The following is a 16258-nucleotide window of genomic DNA, read 5'->3' on the forward strand; positions in this document are numbered from 1 at the left end:
GCCTCCCTGCCCGACTCTTCTTCCCTACAGTGTGAACTATGGTATTCCATCTATGACCTCTTCGGTTAAGCTTCAGGAGAGATTTGGAGCACAGTTTCGAAGGTAAAACAATCTACAGGACTAAACCATAGATACCGATGTCAGGAAAGCCCCCTTTAGTCCTTGGGAATTTATAGTCCTAAAAGTTATTTGCAAGAGCAGGCATTCCTCTCAATATTGCCATCAGCTATCTCCATAAAGGTTGCAAAAGTCACAATTCCCTCTCTGGAGGCCTTTCGATATCTACATTCAAACAGACACAGGATGATACATTCAGATTTCCTCTGGCCAATTCAGAAGTGAATCTGGTAATAAACAGCCTTATCAATGAGCTCTTTGGTTTCTGATTTACAGACACTGTGGAACACTCAGAAATCAAACTCACAACATCCTTGAGAGCAGACGGTCGTTAGCAAAGGGGAGGTGTACATTTGATCGAAAATGTACAAAATTTATAACAGTGACATTTTCAATATTAGGCCACATGATTTATTCAGTAGTTTTTATGTTCCCAAATTACAATTTACGTCTATTCGTAAGACTACAAAAGTTACCATTAGAATCGTCTGTGCTTATAAAATACCAACTTTTTTTTTTAACTGTTATATATACTCATTAACACCAGTCTGCGACGAGTTACATAGAATCATAGGCACTTCAAAGGCTTAAAAAGATGTTTACAACTTAAATGCATTTTTAAGAACAAAAACTGATTTTTTTCCTTAAGTCCCTACTCGTACCTTCAAATTGCAAGAAATTAACAAATACAGTGGCCAAAGGAATCTGCAGCAACTTCTCAAAATACTGTTATCATCTTTGGGTTTGCTGAGGCTTGTCAGTAACTCAAATCCTCCCAAAAGAAGATCTGATTGATAGACATGACTAAACAGTTTTGTGGTGATAATCCAATTTTACACATTAATTTGCTGTTGCAAATCTGCCTGAAGCTACAGGTAATGAAAAACAAAGCAAGTGTAAAACGGATAGTCTGACACTTAAAAATTTATACAAAGTGGAGGTTAAAGTTTATATATTTGAAAATCACATATACACTAAATAACCATTATCTGAAATATCCAAAGACAAACTGCACCATAACAGCTACAAAAGGCATAGAGTTTTGTTTTGTTTTCAAGGGGACAAGAGGGGCGAGCAGAGGAGAGGGGGAACAACAGATAAATTAACGAAGTAAGACGAACTTGGTAAGGTCAATCTGAGACATGCAGACTCAAACGAAACAGCTTTCATCTTCAAACCGTAGGATAAAAACAATCTTTTCATATTTGCACATAAAAGTTTAAACCGATTCCATGAACATTGAGGGTTTTTATAACATAATATTTTGCCACTGCTATTCACAGAACACTGCAGATGTTAAATTTGAATTTTATGTTGTTCTAAAGAAATACATGAAAAGTTTTAAATACAATGGGATTTTATCATTAAAGTGCCAGAATGGCTCTTTAATGAAAAAAAACAAAAAAACAAAGATCTTCATTATTCTATGCCAAAGCTTTATTTTTAAAAGTTCAGTGATCTCATAAATAGAGACACTAAATGGGAGTTTTCACGCATAAAACTCCTTAGTAGGTGCCTTCTGATAAGCAGTACTGGATGGCTTGCGTTCTCCAAGGTCATAACTTCCTTCATCCTTCTTTCTCATGCGATACACCAACAGCAGGATAAGGAAAATTGCAAAGAGAAAGCCGATCACTCCGCCAGCAATGACAGCTGAAACACACCAGAAGGAAGATTACTCTTAGAAGAGTTTCAAGGGTGGCAGAAATTAGCTCTGTCAAGCCCAATCTATCTACACTTTCATAAAAAGCTTAATTTAAAAACCTCCAAACTGGATTCAATGAAGCAACCAGGTAATGATGCAAATCTGACATTCCTCAGGAGATATAATACTTTCTTTGATTGATATTAATAATATCCCCCAAAAGCCTCAATAAGAAAAATCTGGCTGTGACCTCAACTAAGTCCATACTTTAAAACTCTTGAGTCTTTTCGGTATTCACATTTTGTACTCTAATCTTCTAACTGCTTTTTTCAATGAAAACACAAAACATGATATAATCGACTTAAATTCTGTAAAGGAAAATAAATATGAAAAAAGCATGCAAATTTCCTTTCTAGTCTTGGATTTGGGACTATCCTCTTTCAGGGATCAAGTGTTGTACAGACATAGAGAACAGATTTGTGGTTGCCAAGGGGGGTGGGGAGTGGGGGAGGGATGGAGTGGGAGTTTGGGATTAGCAGGTGCCAACTATTATATATATGTATAACTGAATGACCTTGCTGTACATCAGAAACTAACACAACATTGTAAATCAAATATACTTCAATAAAATAAACTTTTTAAAAAATGATTAAGTGTTCTAAAATCTTGCAAATCTTCCCCTTTAAAATCATATGTTAATACTTTCATCAGTAAGTTACGATTAGAGACAACATCCTTTAATACCTTGGGCACTATATCAATGGCCCTCCCCATAAAGAACCTTTCCTTCTCTTAAATTTGTTTTGAAATCAGGATGAATGACTTGGATCAAGACTGATTGATTTTCATATTCTGCCACCCCCCGCCCCCCCCCCGACGCCCCATTGTTCTGGACCAACTCAGGCCTTAACTTTCTTCTTCTTGCCTCTCCCCACCCCGCCCAAAAGGCTGGCCAAGGGGTAGGCTGAGGGAGCTGACAGAAAATAAAGACAATATTTGCCTAACTCTTGCCTCTCACTCTGGAATGAGACAGGTGCTCAACATGGTCTTCAGTACTAAGGTAACATCCAGCAAGCTTTGCCAATACCTCTGAATATCACTTAGGCAAACACAGGCCTATTTAAGGACCTGCCACCTGAGCCCCACTGGGCTACTCACCTGCCAGGACTTCTGTTCGTTTAAACAGATTGTCTGAGTGCTTCTCAGTATACACATTTGTAGCCTCTTCAGCTGGGTCCATTTTCCTTTCTGAGTCAGAGAGGTGAACTTTTTCCTTATCAATTTCTTCAGGTGACTGGGGAAAAAAAAAAAAAGATTATGAAGATTTTCTTTTAATGTGCTGGAAAGAAGAAATAGTAGATAAACACATTCCCAAGTTCGTTCTTTTCAAACACTGAGTTTAGGAAAGACCTGCAATAATCGCTTTGTGTGATGTGCATACCAGTGGGTGAGTCCTATGGTGGACCCACGTTGTTCATGGTTTTATATAACACCCATCACATGTATAGGCAAAATGGATAGTTAGTGAGTTCATAATAATCCTAATGACAAGGGTAGGTTGTTTTAGTTGACATTTTGTAAGATCTCACCACCCTTCTGACTTTAGGCCACCATCCCCCTCTGGCTGCTCCAACCCAATAGCACTGCCCCAGTTCTCCTCACTCCTTTATCATCTTTTTGCTACACAGGGCACTGTGATGACAGCTTCCTTGTTGGCATTCTCTCCAAGTGTTCTCCCAGGGCTCTGCCTGCTACCACTCTGTGGGGAGCAGCCCCCAGGCTTCATCTGTAATGCTCCCCTCTATTTATTCACTCTTACAACGCCTTCACCAGACCCTGGATTACAAAGAACTTCAGGGGGCCTGGGTTCTGCAAGTAGCTCCTGTGTGGTCCTGATCAAGTCATACCACTTTTCTGGACTTCAATTTCTATATCTGTCCAATGAATGGCACGCTCAGGTTCCTGGGTATTCTGCAAGTCTAAAGTACACCCTTCTCATAGAAAGCCCATCGCTATTTGGATACCTGGTAGAAGGACAGACAACTTGACAGATGAGAGAATGAATTATCTGGGTTCTAATCTAGGAGCCTTTTCACTACGCATTAGCAGTCAGGGAAGGGTTAGGAAAGGGAAGAGAAAAATAGGTTAATACTCAGGTTTGTGACTAGGGAAAGAGGAAAGCAAGTTCTGGTGACGAATGAGGTGAGAATAAGTAGCTATTGTGACATTAGAGACTGAATTTAACTCATCCGTATCATCTCTGTCCCATTATTATGACAGATCACATGAGTCCCCTCAGGTGTTTTCAGTCCCTAAAATCATTTGAGAGCGTTGACATTCCCTCTGACTCGGCTTCTGATCTAGCAGCCAGGAAGGAGCTTGCGTTTCAGGGGGTCTGCGGGTGTGGGAACAGGAGGTCTCCACAGAACTGGGGCCACCACGTACTCACAGGAATGGTCCACCAGTGTACAAACTTCCAGGTGCTCTGGATGGAACAGTCACTCTTTAAATTTAAAAGTCTTATTGTATGAAAGTAAGAGTTCGACTAATAAGAATTCTTTCAATAGTATAGAACTAACCTGAAACACCTTAACTCCTGTATAGATGTACAAAGTGAAAGGACGAAAAGCCAGCAGAGATAATTAAATTAAGCCAATTAAAGATCCGTCACATCCATGTCTGCTTGTTTGGATGCCATGGAAATGTGATGGAAGTAAAAGATGACGAGCAATGCTCTGCTTGAACAAACAACCGTGTTCTTTTTATTCTGTCACATAAATTTATAACAAACTAGACAGAATATCTATAACAGTGACATTAATGCCACAGTGACGCCCATTCAAAAGCAAAGTCTACTTTAGTGGTATCCTAGAGGCAATGTTTAATTTAGCTATGCCATGTAACGACAAAATAGAAAATTTAATCACCAGTATTAATATTATTCATTATCAGTATTATCATGATAAGTACCTTGAAAAGTGTTTGACACAATGAGTAGCACTCAGTAAATCTCCCACAAATGGATGAATTTTTATTATTACTACATCGAACACAAATGATACCAGCAATACATTAAAAGATTTGGGGGTCCTTAATTTCTGAGCTCCTCTGTCAAACATCTATCTTCTTTATTTTAATCTGACACAATTACTTCCTTAAAACCAATTCTTAAAAACTTAAACCAATTTTCAATTCATTGTTGTCCACTGACCAGAGAGCTCTACGTCAAACTAGGTTTGGCTTAGGATAAACTCCACCATGAAAAGCCAAAACTGAATTTCTTGTCTCACGCTCGTGAGTCCTAATGGCTCCTAACGGTTCCTTGACTTCAAGGGATTCCGTTACGACAAGTGGTCAAATAAACAAAGCCAGATGCATCTTTCAGCAGCCACACTGGATGACCTACCCTCAGCTGCACCTGTTACTTTTCATCGCTCCTCTTCTCCCTTCTTCCTGTCACTCACTGAACTGAATCCACTTCTGGAGCAGCTACCGTGCACGGAGCCAGCTGTGTCTGCCTCGGTGCTCAGAACGTCTCCTTCCTTTCCTGTTGCCTGGCCCGTGAAGTCAGTCTACTGCCAACGGTAACGAACCCTTCTCCATCCGACAAACAGCACTCCAGTCCGGAGAGGGCTTTCCCGGCTGCCCCGCATCTGCAGAAACCCATCCAGCCCTGTCCCTCACCACCCCGTGCACACGCACTGGGAGGACAGCGGGCGAGGGGAAGAGCAACTGCACTCTGGGAAGGGGAGGAGAATCAATGGGCGGGAAGCCTGCGTGCGTTCCGGCCTGCAGAGGGGCTCTCCTTACTCGGGAGAAGGCCTGTCCCTACCTTCGTGACACAGCCTTCCACAGCCTGTCTGCTGCTAAAGCTTAGCAGCACCTCATTTCTAACCAGCAGACGGGTGAGCTCCAAAAGGGGGCACTTGTGTTTCCAAGTTCTCAGAAGCAGCATGCTACCCCCAGGCCGTCTGCAAAGTCTCCTGCTGCTGTCGCTTCACACGCTCACTTGGTGAACTGCCTCGGTCTCTCCTGCTCTAACCAAATTCAATGAAGGCTTACAAAATGCTTACTGGCTCTCAGGTGCCACGCTGCATGCCCTCACATTTAATCTTCTCAAGAACCCCATCAGGAATGGGCTCAGAGAAGCTAAGAAACTTGACCAGATCTAGGATTTGAAACCTAGGCCTTCTTCAGACTTTGATATGCATTTTCCAACTTAAATAGCTTACCTAGTAGTGGGTAGTCAGCTAGTTGCAGCAGCATGCTAATAAGGCCAAAATCACCGGTCTCATAGTTTCCATTAACTAATAGCTTTGCTCTGTTCTAAGGCCAAAGACCTTATTTCTTAGTAAGTCAGCTCTCAAAATGAATATAGGGATGTACCCGCATTCATCGTTATCATTGGAAGAGGTCAGAATTTACATACCACTGAAGGTGGGCCTGAAAAAACTCTGGGAAAACACTTATTGAGACTAGTACCTAGAATCTCCTTAGTCCATAACCTGTTTCAGCAGATGTAAAAGTTCACAATGGTTTTAACTCACAACAAATTCTTTACGAAATAAAAACAAATTTTCTTAGCATAAGCCAATAAACTGAAAAGGTTTTGCTTCTTAACTGGGCTATGAGTTCCTTAAGAAGGAGTACCCTGTAAAAAAGATTTGTTTATAAGCTACGCCTGGGTGATAAAAGCACTAGGTGGAATTAGCTACCAAGCCACGAACAGACGTGGAAGAACCGTAAATGCATGTTACTAAGTGAGAGAAGCCCATCTGAAAAGGCTACATACTGCATGATTCTAACTATGCAACATTTTGGAAAGGCATAACTATGAAGGCAGTAAAAAGGTGAGTGGTTTCTAGGGGCTGGGGCAGGAGGGATGAATATGTAGGGTATAGAGCATTGTAGGACAGTGAAACTATTCTGTAGGCTACAATAATGGTGGGTACGTGCCCATTATACATTTGTCAGAACTGACAGGATGTACATCACCGTGAGGGAACCCTAAGGTAAAACTCTGGACTCTGGGAGACTATGACCTGCCAGTGTAGGTGCATCAGTTGTAAGAAGCGAACCCCTCTGGCACAGGATGTTGATGGGAGGAGGCTTTGCCTGTGTGGGAGTCTGTGGGAACTCTCCGTACTTCCCGCTCAATTTCCTGTGAACCTAAACCTGCTCTGAAAAACAAAGTCTATCTAACAGCAACAACAAAAAAGCAAGTAGGTGGGTAAATGTCAAAATGATCATAAAGAGTAAGGAGGAGCCATTTACGATACAATGAAAAGACCATTTGTCCTTACACAGTTTTAAAGGGCACCGCTTAAAAGGCACAGTCTGTACAATTTTTTAAAAAGGCACATTTACAATAACCTGAGAACGCAATGGAAAACAAAACACACCTTTGTCTGAGCGGGGATCTTATTCTGTATCTTGTTCAGAGTCGTGGTTTCCACTCTCGGAGCAGCGCTAGTGAACGGAAGCTTTGGAAGGGGTCGAGACGTGGTCAGCTCTGGACTCTCTCCGTCCTCATCAGCTCCTGGCAAAATAAGCAAAGATGACCTAAGCACACGAATCAGGACACAGATTTCTACAGTATCAGACAACATTGTCTACGGCTGACGATGACAGAGCCATGTTCTTTCAAAATACCTGCTCCTCAAGAACTTAGCACAAACCTTCCTGCAGTCTTCATAGCAATGAAGAGTGATTTCAAGGTGGATCTGTGGAGAGCCCAGCATTTTTTTCTATATTATTATTATCCTGAATGCTCTCAAGAAGCCCCTCTTTTAACTTCCATGTTCAGTCTGTCCCACTCAAGAGATTTCTTCCCTTCTATGCTGAAAGGTGCTACATTTTCCATTTTAAAACATAACAACAACAAAAATGGAACACTGATCCTTTATCTGTGTGAGCTGCTGCCCTCTCTCCCCTTTTTACCACCAGATGTTTCTAATGGTGGTGTGCAGACTCACCGGCCTCTTCCCTCACCATCTACTCCGCTCTGTGCTCTACTCCCCCTAGTCAGGTATTCCCTGTCGCCACACTACTGGTACTGTTTTGTTAAGGTCACCATTCCCCTCCACGTTCCATATCCAGTGGCATTTTCCAGAGTCCTCATCTAATTGAACCTCCTAGCGCCATTGGACGCTTGTCAACTCTCACCTCCTTCTTGATATACTACCTTTGGGTTTCTATGGCTTTGACTTCCTGGCTTTCTCCCCTCACCTCTCTGGCTATTTCTAAGTCTCCTTTGCAGGCTCACTCTCTTCTACCTGGACACAAAATATGAAGAGCTCCTTAAGGTTGAGCCCTAGGCTGCTTCTTACTCCACACTTTCTCCATGGCTTCAATCACCATCTAAAGACAAATGAAACCTAAGTTGACATCATTAGCTTCTACCACTCCTCTGAAATGTAGACCTACATATCCACTGGCCTACTTGGCATTTTCACTTGAATGACTCAAAGGTGCTATATACATCTCTATCATGTTCAAAATACAACTCACGGAACAGACTTGTGGTTGCCAAGGGACGGGGGGGATGGGGAGGGAAGGATTGGGAGTTTGGGATTAGCAGATGCAAACTATTATATAGAGAATGGATAAACAACAAGGTCCTACTGTATAGCACACAGAACTATATTCAATATCTTGTGATAAACTATAATGGAAAAGAATATTGAAAAAGCATGTATGTGTGTGTGTGTATATCTAATTATATACTGAATCACTTTGCTGTACAGCAGAAATTAACACCACATTGTAAATCAACTATACTTCAATAAAGTTAAAAAAAAAAATAGAACTCATGATCTCCTTGCCTCTCCCCTCTACAAACCTGGTCTTCTCCCCATATTATCTTGCAGTGAATGGAACCCTCCATTCCTATAAATCACAGCTCTGGCCCCCTCCCCTCTTCCTTATCACCACATTGAATCCATCACCCAGTTCCGTGGATTTTACCTTTTTATCATGTCTCCACTCTTACACCTTTCTATCGTTCCAGGGCCACCGCCCTCATCCAAACCACTGTAATCTTCCTATCAATCACTGTACCTACCTTCTTCCTAACAGCTCCCTTTCAGTCCTCTGTCCACAAACTGGCTGTGACCCCACCATCCTCCTGTTTAAAGCTATTACAATGGCATTCCACAGATTTCAAGATGAATATAAAATGCCTCAACCTAGCCTTGTGTGGTCCAGCCCTGGCCTACCTTTCCAGCTTCCTACAGCATCATTTTCCCTGCTGTCCCCTGTGCTCCAGCTGTGGTCCCCGATCTTCAGCCAGAAGCCTTTGCTTAGTTAATTCCTCTCTCACCTCCAGACCTCAGCACAAATGTCATTCCTTGGAGAAGGCCTCCCTTCCATATTAGATTAGAGTCTTCGTTAAATGGTTTTTTAACACCACCTTTCTTACCCTAAGGTTGCATATATCAAAAGTTTGTAATGATGCATTTGTTTGTGTAATGATTGACTGAAGTTTCCCCTACAAGACTGAAGCTCCATATGGCCAAGGGATTGTTCGCCAAGTGCCTAACAGAGTCCCAACACCTCCAGACTCTGACCCAGTATTTCTGCAGTAAGGACTGACCACTGACTGCCAGCTGGGCACTATGTTTTTTTGTTTGTTTGTTTTGCTTTTTTATCAGAAGAATCTGAGTATTTCTCACATTCAAATATAACATTCTTTTTTTTTTAACATCTTTATTGGAGTATAATTGCTTTACAATGGTGTGTTAGTTTCTGCTGTATAACAAGGTGAATCAGCTATACATATACATATATCCCCATATCCCCTCCCTCCTGCGTCTCCCTCCCACCCTCCCTATCCCACCCCTCTAGGTGGTCACAAAGCACCGAGCTGATCTCCCTGTGCTATGCGGCTGCTTCCCACTAGCTATCTATTTTACATTTGGTAGTGTATATATGTCCATGCCACTCTCTCACTTCATCCCAGCTTCCCCTTCCCCCTCCCTGTGTCCTCAAGTCCATCCCCTACGTCTGCATCTTTATTCCTGTCCTGCCCCTAGGCAATCTTGAGAAAGAAACACAGAGCTGGAGGAATCAGCCTCCTGGACTTCAGACTATAACATTCTTTTTAAGCTGACCATTCGTCAAATTTGTAACAACTGAAAAAAAACTCCAAGTCTGTAACTCAAACTAACCTGCTTCCTCGGACAGGAACAAATGATGAATAGCCCCAAATTCCTCACAGAAGCATGTTACAATAACAAGCGGTTCAAAAAGCAAGAGGTAAGATACCGGGAGTAGTGCAAAGCTATGAATAAGGCTCATTTAAAAAATATTTTAATATATCGACTGCCTCTGGCACGTACACTCATTATACAGAGAAGAAATGGTGAGGGTCTATTGGAATAAATATTGGATTTGGCATTAAACAAACTTAGTACTGATTCTGGCATTTATTATCTCTGTGACCTTGGGCAAATAACGCTTGAGTCAGTTTCTTCACCTGTAAAATGGGGATAACAACAACTAAGTCTCAGAGGTGCAAACATAATATGTATATTTGAAAGCATTCTGTATACATAAAATGTTACATAAATGTAAGTCATTAATAATGATGGCTCCAAATACACTGCTCTTTCATATCAGTCTCCCCGATTTTCCATCAAAGTTTTATACATAATATGATTGATTTGCTTCTTACAGAAAAAATTCAATGAGAAATGAAAAATTTTCAATTAAGGGCTTTCAAGACTCCCTTGGTTCACAAGAGTTACAAATACGAACTGCCAAATTAGGAGTGTGGAGAATTTGTTGTGAGGGAAGAGATTTTGTAAAGTAGAAAATTCCCTCAAGTTGGCACTTCTTAATTAGAGACAGGTGAGTGACCCACCTCAGGGGCTCTTCCACTGCATTTATTATCTTTATTAAAAAGATTGACCCTCTTGCCCAAACCAGAAATCTGGGGACCCCCTTTCAGCCCACTTTGGCTGAGACATCCTAGCCCAGAGCCCAAAGCTCGTTTCCACCTGGGAAACTCCTGCTTACACTTTTACGCCCAGAATCAGTGTCATCCTCTTTCCATCCATCGTGGAACTGTTTCTTTCTCTACGTTTCCACTGTTCACTCAGTCTCTTCTTTTTTGAAAAATAACATTTTCTTCTACTTATAAAAAGAATACATGTTTTTAAAAATACATTTTTCATGGATGATATTGGGAAACAGAAATACAGGAAGGAATAAATAAAATTACTCCACCACCAGAGAAAGCATCATTAGATTTTATTTACTGAAGTGTTCCTAGCACCTAGAATGGTGTCTGTTCCCCTGTGTTATGGGACATTATTAAATAGTTGTGGAATGAATTGAATAAATATCTGCATATCATCTCATCTCCTAATGAGTTTTTCATCTCTTAGATGACAGTTCCACCCTCCAAGGACTCTTCCACTCTCAGAATGGTCCTTTTTCAAAGTATCCTCTTCTTGTTTCAACATTAAAGACTCTTATCTCTCCAACTGTAATACGTTTTTCTGTAAGTTCTCTTCTCACTGTGAGTTTCTGTTCTCTTACCATTCGGGGGTGTGGGAAGGTCTCTATCTTTCAGAAGTTACAAGTTCTCCTGTAAATGTCTGGGGAGCCTTGGTTGTCTTCTTGTATTTAAGAAGGAAAGGCTGAGAAGCTGACTAGAAGCTCTGAGCACACAGGAGAGGTCTGTCAAATGTGAGCATCATCAGTTAGATAGACTTGTGTGTTTTGCTGGAGAAATTGCCAATGCCAGTATCTTGCAGTTGTCTCCTTTGAGTTGGTCCAATTTCCTAGAGAGGGTAAAGGCCAGCCCGTCAGTGTTCCAGGAACTGACTGGGAGAAGACAACTGGGAATATCTCCACATTAAATAACTCTTCATCTAAGAACTTGTATTTCCTGTTTTCAGTGTGGGGTCCCTTGCCCCATCTGTGCCTGGTACACTCCCAGTCCAAAGACCCTCTGTTTTATCTTCCCCAGATAATAAACCTCCAGTTTTCTCCTGAGGTTGGGAGCATCAGTCCCTTGGCTGCGTTATGGTGGGAAGGAATTAGGGAATCTGCCTGCATCTTGAACAGACTTTCAACCAATCATCCTGAGTTTAGTACCATTTTCACGCTCCATCTAGTGCCATGAATTCTGGGGCCCTACGGGGATTCTACTGTGTAAAGTGGTTGCCTCTTGGCTCTCCCCACCCCCACTACTGGCTAACTCAGCTTTCTCACGTCTGCCAAGTTTGTTACTACTAGCCCATCTGCTTCCCAGCTTTCAAAACATTGTGGCCTTTGTCTCCTGTACTGTTTTGTTTGTCCTTGTGAGTTTAGGCCCAATTCCTTTATTGTTGGTTTAGTTGCATATTGAAAGGTATGTGTGTTCAATCTGCCATCTTTAACCAGAACTCTGCATTTAACTCTTACATTTTTGTTGTACAGCACCTTCTTATGTTATATCACCCATGACATGGCATAACAATTATTTTTTTCTCATTTCTACATTTTTCTCATCAGACTCTTGGTTCCTTGAGGACAAGGACCTAGTTTTTCATCTGTGTCCCAAGAACATGGCCTAGTGTCTGGTCCACAGTGAATGCCCATGAATCATTTAAGTGAATGGTTGAAGTTTTCATGTCTGCCAATGCCCACCCCTGAGTGCACATATATGGTCTGGTACCATCTTCTCAGCTGGGAAGCACCCTCTAGGCCTTTGGCCATTTTCCTCCAGTCCCTTTGCTCTTCCACTGGATAGCATGACGGGAGTGAGGACAGAGGGAACAAAACCCTCTGGCCAAAACCCAGGGGATCCCAGTCTCCAGCTGGGACTGGGCATCAGCTAGGCAGGGTCTCCTCATTCTGGAGTAGAGTCTTAAGACACAAGGAGGCAGTAGAGCAAAGGAGTGAAAGAGAACACACTCTCAAGCCCAACTCCCTGGCCCCTATCCCAGCTCCACTTCTTTCCAACAGTGTGATCTGAGGCAAGTTATTCAATCCCCCTGAGCCTCAGGTTTTTTCATGTGAAAAACAGAGATAATACAATCTGTCTTTACAGAGCTGTTATAAGACTAGGAACAGTGCCTGACATGCAGTAAGGGCTTTACAAATTTTAGTTACAGCTTTTATTACCTTTAAGCTGAAAATCACCATCCCCAGTGCAATGCAAGGAGGTTTCCAAAATCCAGAATGATACGCTTCTTTTTTTTTTAAAATTAATTAATTTATTTTTTAAATTTATTTTATTTTTGGCTGCATTGGGTTTTCGTTGCTGCGCATGGGCTTTCTCTAGTTGCGGTGAGCGGGGGCTACTCTTCGTTGCGGTACGCGGGCTTCCCATTGCGATGGCTTCTGTTGCTGTGGAGCACAGGCTCTAGGCGCACGGGCTTCAGTAGTTGCAGCACACGGGCTTGGTAGTTGTGGCTCATGGGCTCTAGAACGCAGGCTCAGTAGTTGTGGCCCACGGGCTTAGTTGTTCCGCGGCATGTGGGATCTTCCCGGACCAGGGCTCGAACCCGTATCCCCTGCATTGGCAGGCGGATTCTTTTTTTTTTTTTTTTTTTTTAGCAATGGGTTTATAGCTACTTTATTTATTTTGGCTGTGTTGGGTCTTCGTTTCGTGCGAGGGCTTTCTCTAGTTGCGGCAAGCGGGGGCCACTCTTCATCGTGGTGCGGGGGGTCACTCTTCATCGCGGTGCGCGGGCCTTTCACTATCGCGGCCCCTCCCGTTGCGGGGCACAGGCTCCAGACGCGCAGGCTCAGTAGTTGTGGCTCACGGGCCCAGTTGCTCCACTGGCATGTGGGATCTTCCCAGACCAGGGCTCGAACCCATGTCCCCTGCATTAGCAGGCAGATTCTCAACCACTGCGCCACCAGAGAAGCCCGGCAGGCGGATTCTTAATCACTGTGCCAGCAGGGAAGCCCCAGAATGATACACTTCTTTGTAGCAATGATCTGCCTAAGGCTGGAGCCAAGGCAGAAGCAATGGGGGCCCACATTTAAGCCTCAGCTCAATCCGTCTGGTCAGTGGTTCAGCATTTCAAATGACCCACTCCAATCCCCTTTCACCTGGATGGGGGGAGTGGGGGAGGGGAGGTGCTGCCAGAGGAGCAGGACTGAACCTGTGTCCTTTATATTAAACTTAGGGACAATCTTGGCAGAAATCAGCAGAATGACTTGGACAACCTCCACAAATCTCTAACAACTCTTAGATTCTAAGATCTGTGAAATGGGGACCAAATTGTACCCATATTTATTATTTCCTGGGACATCTTGAAGAAGACAGTTACAAAGCACTGTTGAGGTGCTAACGAAAAAGAAGAGGTGCCATGAGTGAACGGTATTAATGGAGTTGTGGGCTATGGAGGACAACTTTTCACACTCATCCTGCGTGTGCGTTATATACCACTCTCCCCAGAATAACTAGGGCTATTTTTACACGAGGACGGCATTGTAAGCTCATTGTTACTAGGTCAGACACCACCTCTCTTGTCTTTCTCAGACTTGCTGTTTTCCAACCTAAAACGCTCACTCTTATGTAGCTAGAGCTCGCCCAAAGACACAACTGATTTTAATTTCCTCTGGGTCATTCTGAAGCCCAGGCCGATCTGATTGTGAGACATGTACAGTCAGTGTAACTTTTACCAAATGTTGAACATAAAATGAAAACTCAAATCAAGGAAGATCCTGGATAAGACTTGCCTAGCATGCTGCTGACCTCGAGCTCCTGACTGGATCATTAACATATGCACAAGCTCTTCTTCTTTCTCTGCTACCTGGGGACCAATCCGGGCACAGGTGAAACACTTCTCAGGTATGGTAGACTGCAAAATTGGCCAAATCCTTTATTCCCCCTTGTATCCACATCCTCTGCAATGTGGCCCTGCAGCTCTTTTCATTAAGAGGCAGACTCTGGCCTGGCCTTATAACTGGCTCTGACCCATCAAATATGGTAGTGAAATTGGGCCAGTTCTAAGCCTTGGCTTCAAAAGATTTTGCTCACTCCTGCTTGCTGTCTTGGGATCTCTGCCTCCTCCCTGTGGACAAATGGCTGGCCTTCTGGAGGATGAGAGACCGCATGACCAGAGCCAAGTCTGCCCCATTGCCCCAGAGATATGACACAACTCAGAAAGATCAGCAAAGCTGCAAACCCAACCTGCAACTGACCATTGACATGTGAGGGAGCCCAGCCAGGCCAGCCTAAATTGCCACCCTGCAGAGTAATGAGCTAAATAAAATGACTGTTGTTTTTAGCCACTACACTTCGGGGTGGTTTGTTACGAGTCACTACTGCGGTGATAGATAACTGATACACCACTGGAGTTGAGGATATCACTGTACAATCATTTTACCTGGCTACTACGTTCTCCCTCCTACGTTTGAGCAATACACTAGGAGTAAGAAAGTATAACTCTTCTTGGTATCACCTATAATCTTTAAGGTAGGGTTGGCAGCTGTATGAAACCAGTGTCTCAGGGATCTCTTTAAGGGTGGTTTCCATGACATCGCTCTGAAAGCCTTAATAATAAAATTAAAAGCTGATGTTGACAGAACACTGACTACATGCCAAGCAGCATACTCTAAGAGCTACAGATGTGTCAACCCCTTAAGCCTCACGACAAACCTATGTGGGAGGGACTATTATTACCTTCCAGTCTATAAATGAGGAAACTGAGGTTCAGCCAAGTTAAATACATTCCCAAGATCTCACAGCTCAAGTGGCGGGGAGCTAGAATTCACACCCAGATGCTGTGACCCCACAGAGCATACTCTTAACCATCGTGCATAACTGCCTGTCTCCTCGAAGTAAGTTCCAGTAGTGTGTGTGTGTGTGTGTGTGTGTGTGTGCACGCGCGCGCACGCGCACGTGCTTGCACAAGCACAGAACACAGAGGTGAGCGTGGACGTAGCCTGCCTTACCCGAGCCTGATGCAGAAGCATAATCATCGTCATCAATAGGATACACTCCTGAAGCTTCTTCAATGGAGCTGTTGTCAAGGTACATGTCTTTATCAGACGTCAGCTCTGCCCGCTGAGAAAGGAGAGAGAAGGGATTCAGGATGGTGAGAAATTAGGAAGTGAGCTTATTCAACTCACTGTGCAGGTTTACACCTCGGCGACTACCCGTCCCTCTCCCCTGTTCCTTGGAACCCACATTTCTGGCCCTACCCCTCCTTAGGACACCCTGACAACTCATATTACGTCAAGGGCTGACCACAGACAAATGCCCCCGAGGGAAGCCTACAGAACCTAACTCAGTAACATGAAGATGGCTCAGAGGCCGAAGCACCTATCACGGGCTTATCTCCTTACATCCCACTAAACCTGTCTGAGTTCCAGGGCCCCAGTGCTAGTTGGAACCATCTCAGGCATTCCTGTTGTCACAAAGTCACCGTGAGGCTCCTTTACTGGAAAAGCTACAAGACATTCAAATCATTTAAGACTTTCTTGGGGATGTATTAGGGTGCTTGGGCAAAATCACCACCCAGGGATCCGTCAAGGCCCCTTGGATGT

The 16258-nt window shown here is 43.3% G+C and overlaps 1 protein-coding gene across 1 annotated transcript in view; it reads right to left on the minus strand.

Moving 5' to 3' along the window:
• Nucleotides 1-505: 505 nt before the first annotated feature.
• The window catches only part of SDC2 (syndecan 2), a 112508-nt gene continuing 96755 nt past the window's right edge, over nt 506-16258 (minus strand). The window contains exons 2-5 of the mRNA XM_007164947.3: nt 15665-15776; nt 7165-7301; nt 2921-3056; nt 506-1770 (exon numbers count right to left, since the gene is read on the minus strand). Of these exons, the coding sequence (XP_007165009.1) occupies nt 1607-1770; nt 2921-3056; nt 7165-7301; nt 15665-15776 (549 nt within the window). The 3' untranslated portion in view covers nt 506-1606. The remainder of the gene's footprint in view (nt 1771-2920; nt 3057-7164; nt 7302-15664; nt 15777-16258) is intronic.

The sequence above is a fragment of the Balaenoptera acutorostrata genome, chromosome 17, assembly GCF_949987535.1.
Source record: "Balaenoptera acutorostrata chromosome 17, mBalAcu1.1, whole genome shotgun sequence".
In the NCBI taxonomy this organism is placed as follows: domain Eukaryota; kingdom Metazoa; phylum Chordata; class Mammalia; order Artiodactyla; family Balaenopteridae; genus Balaenoptera; species Balaenoptera acutorostrata.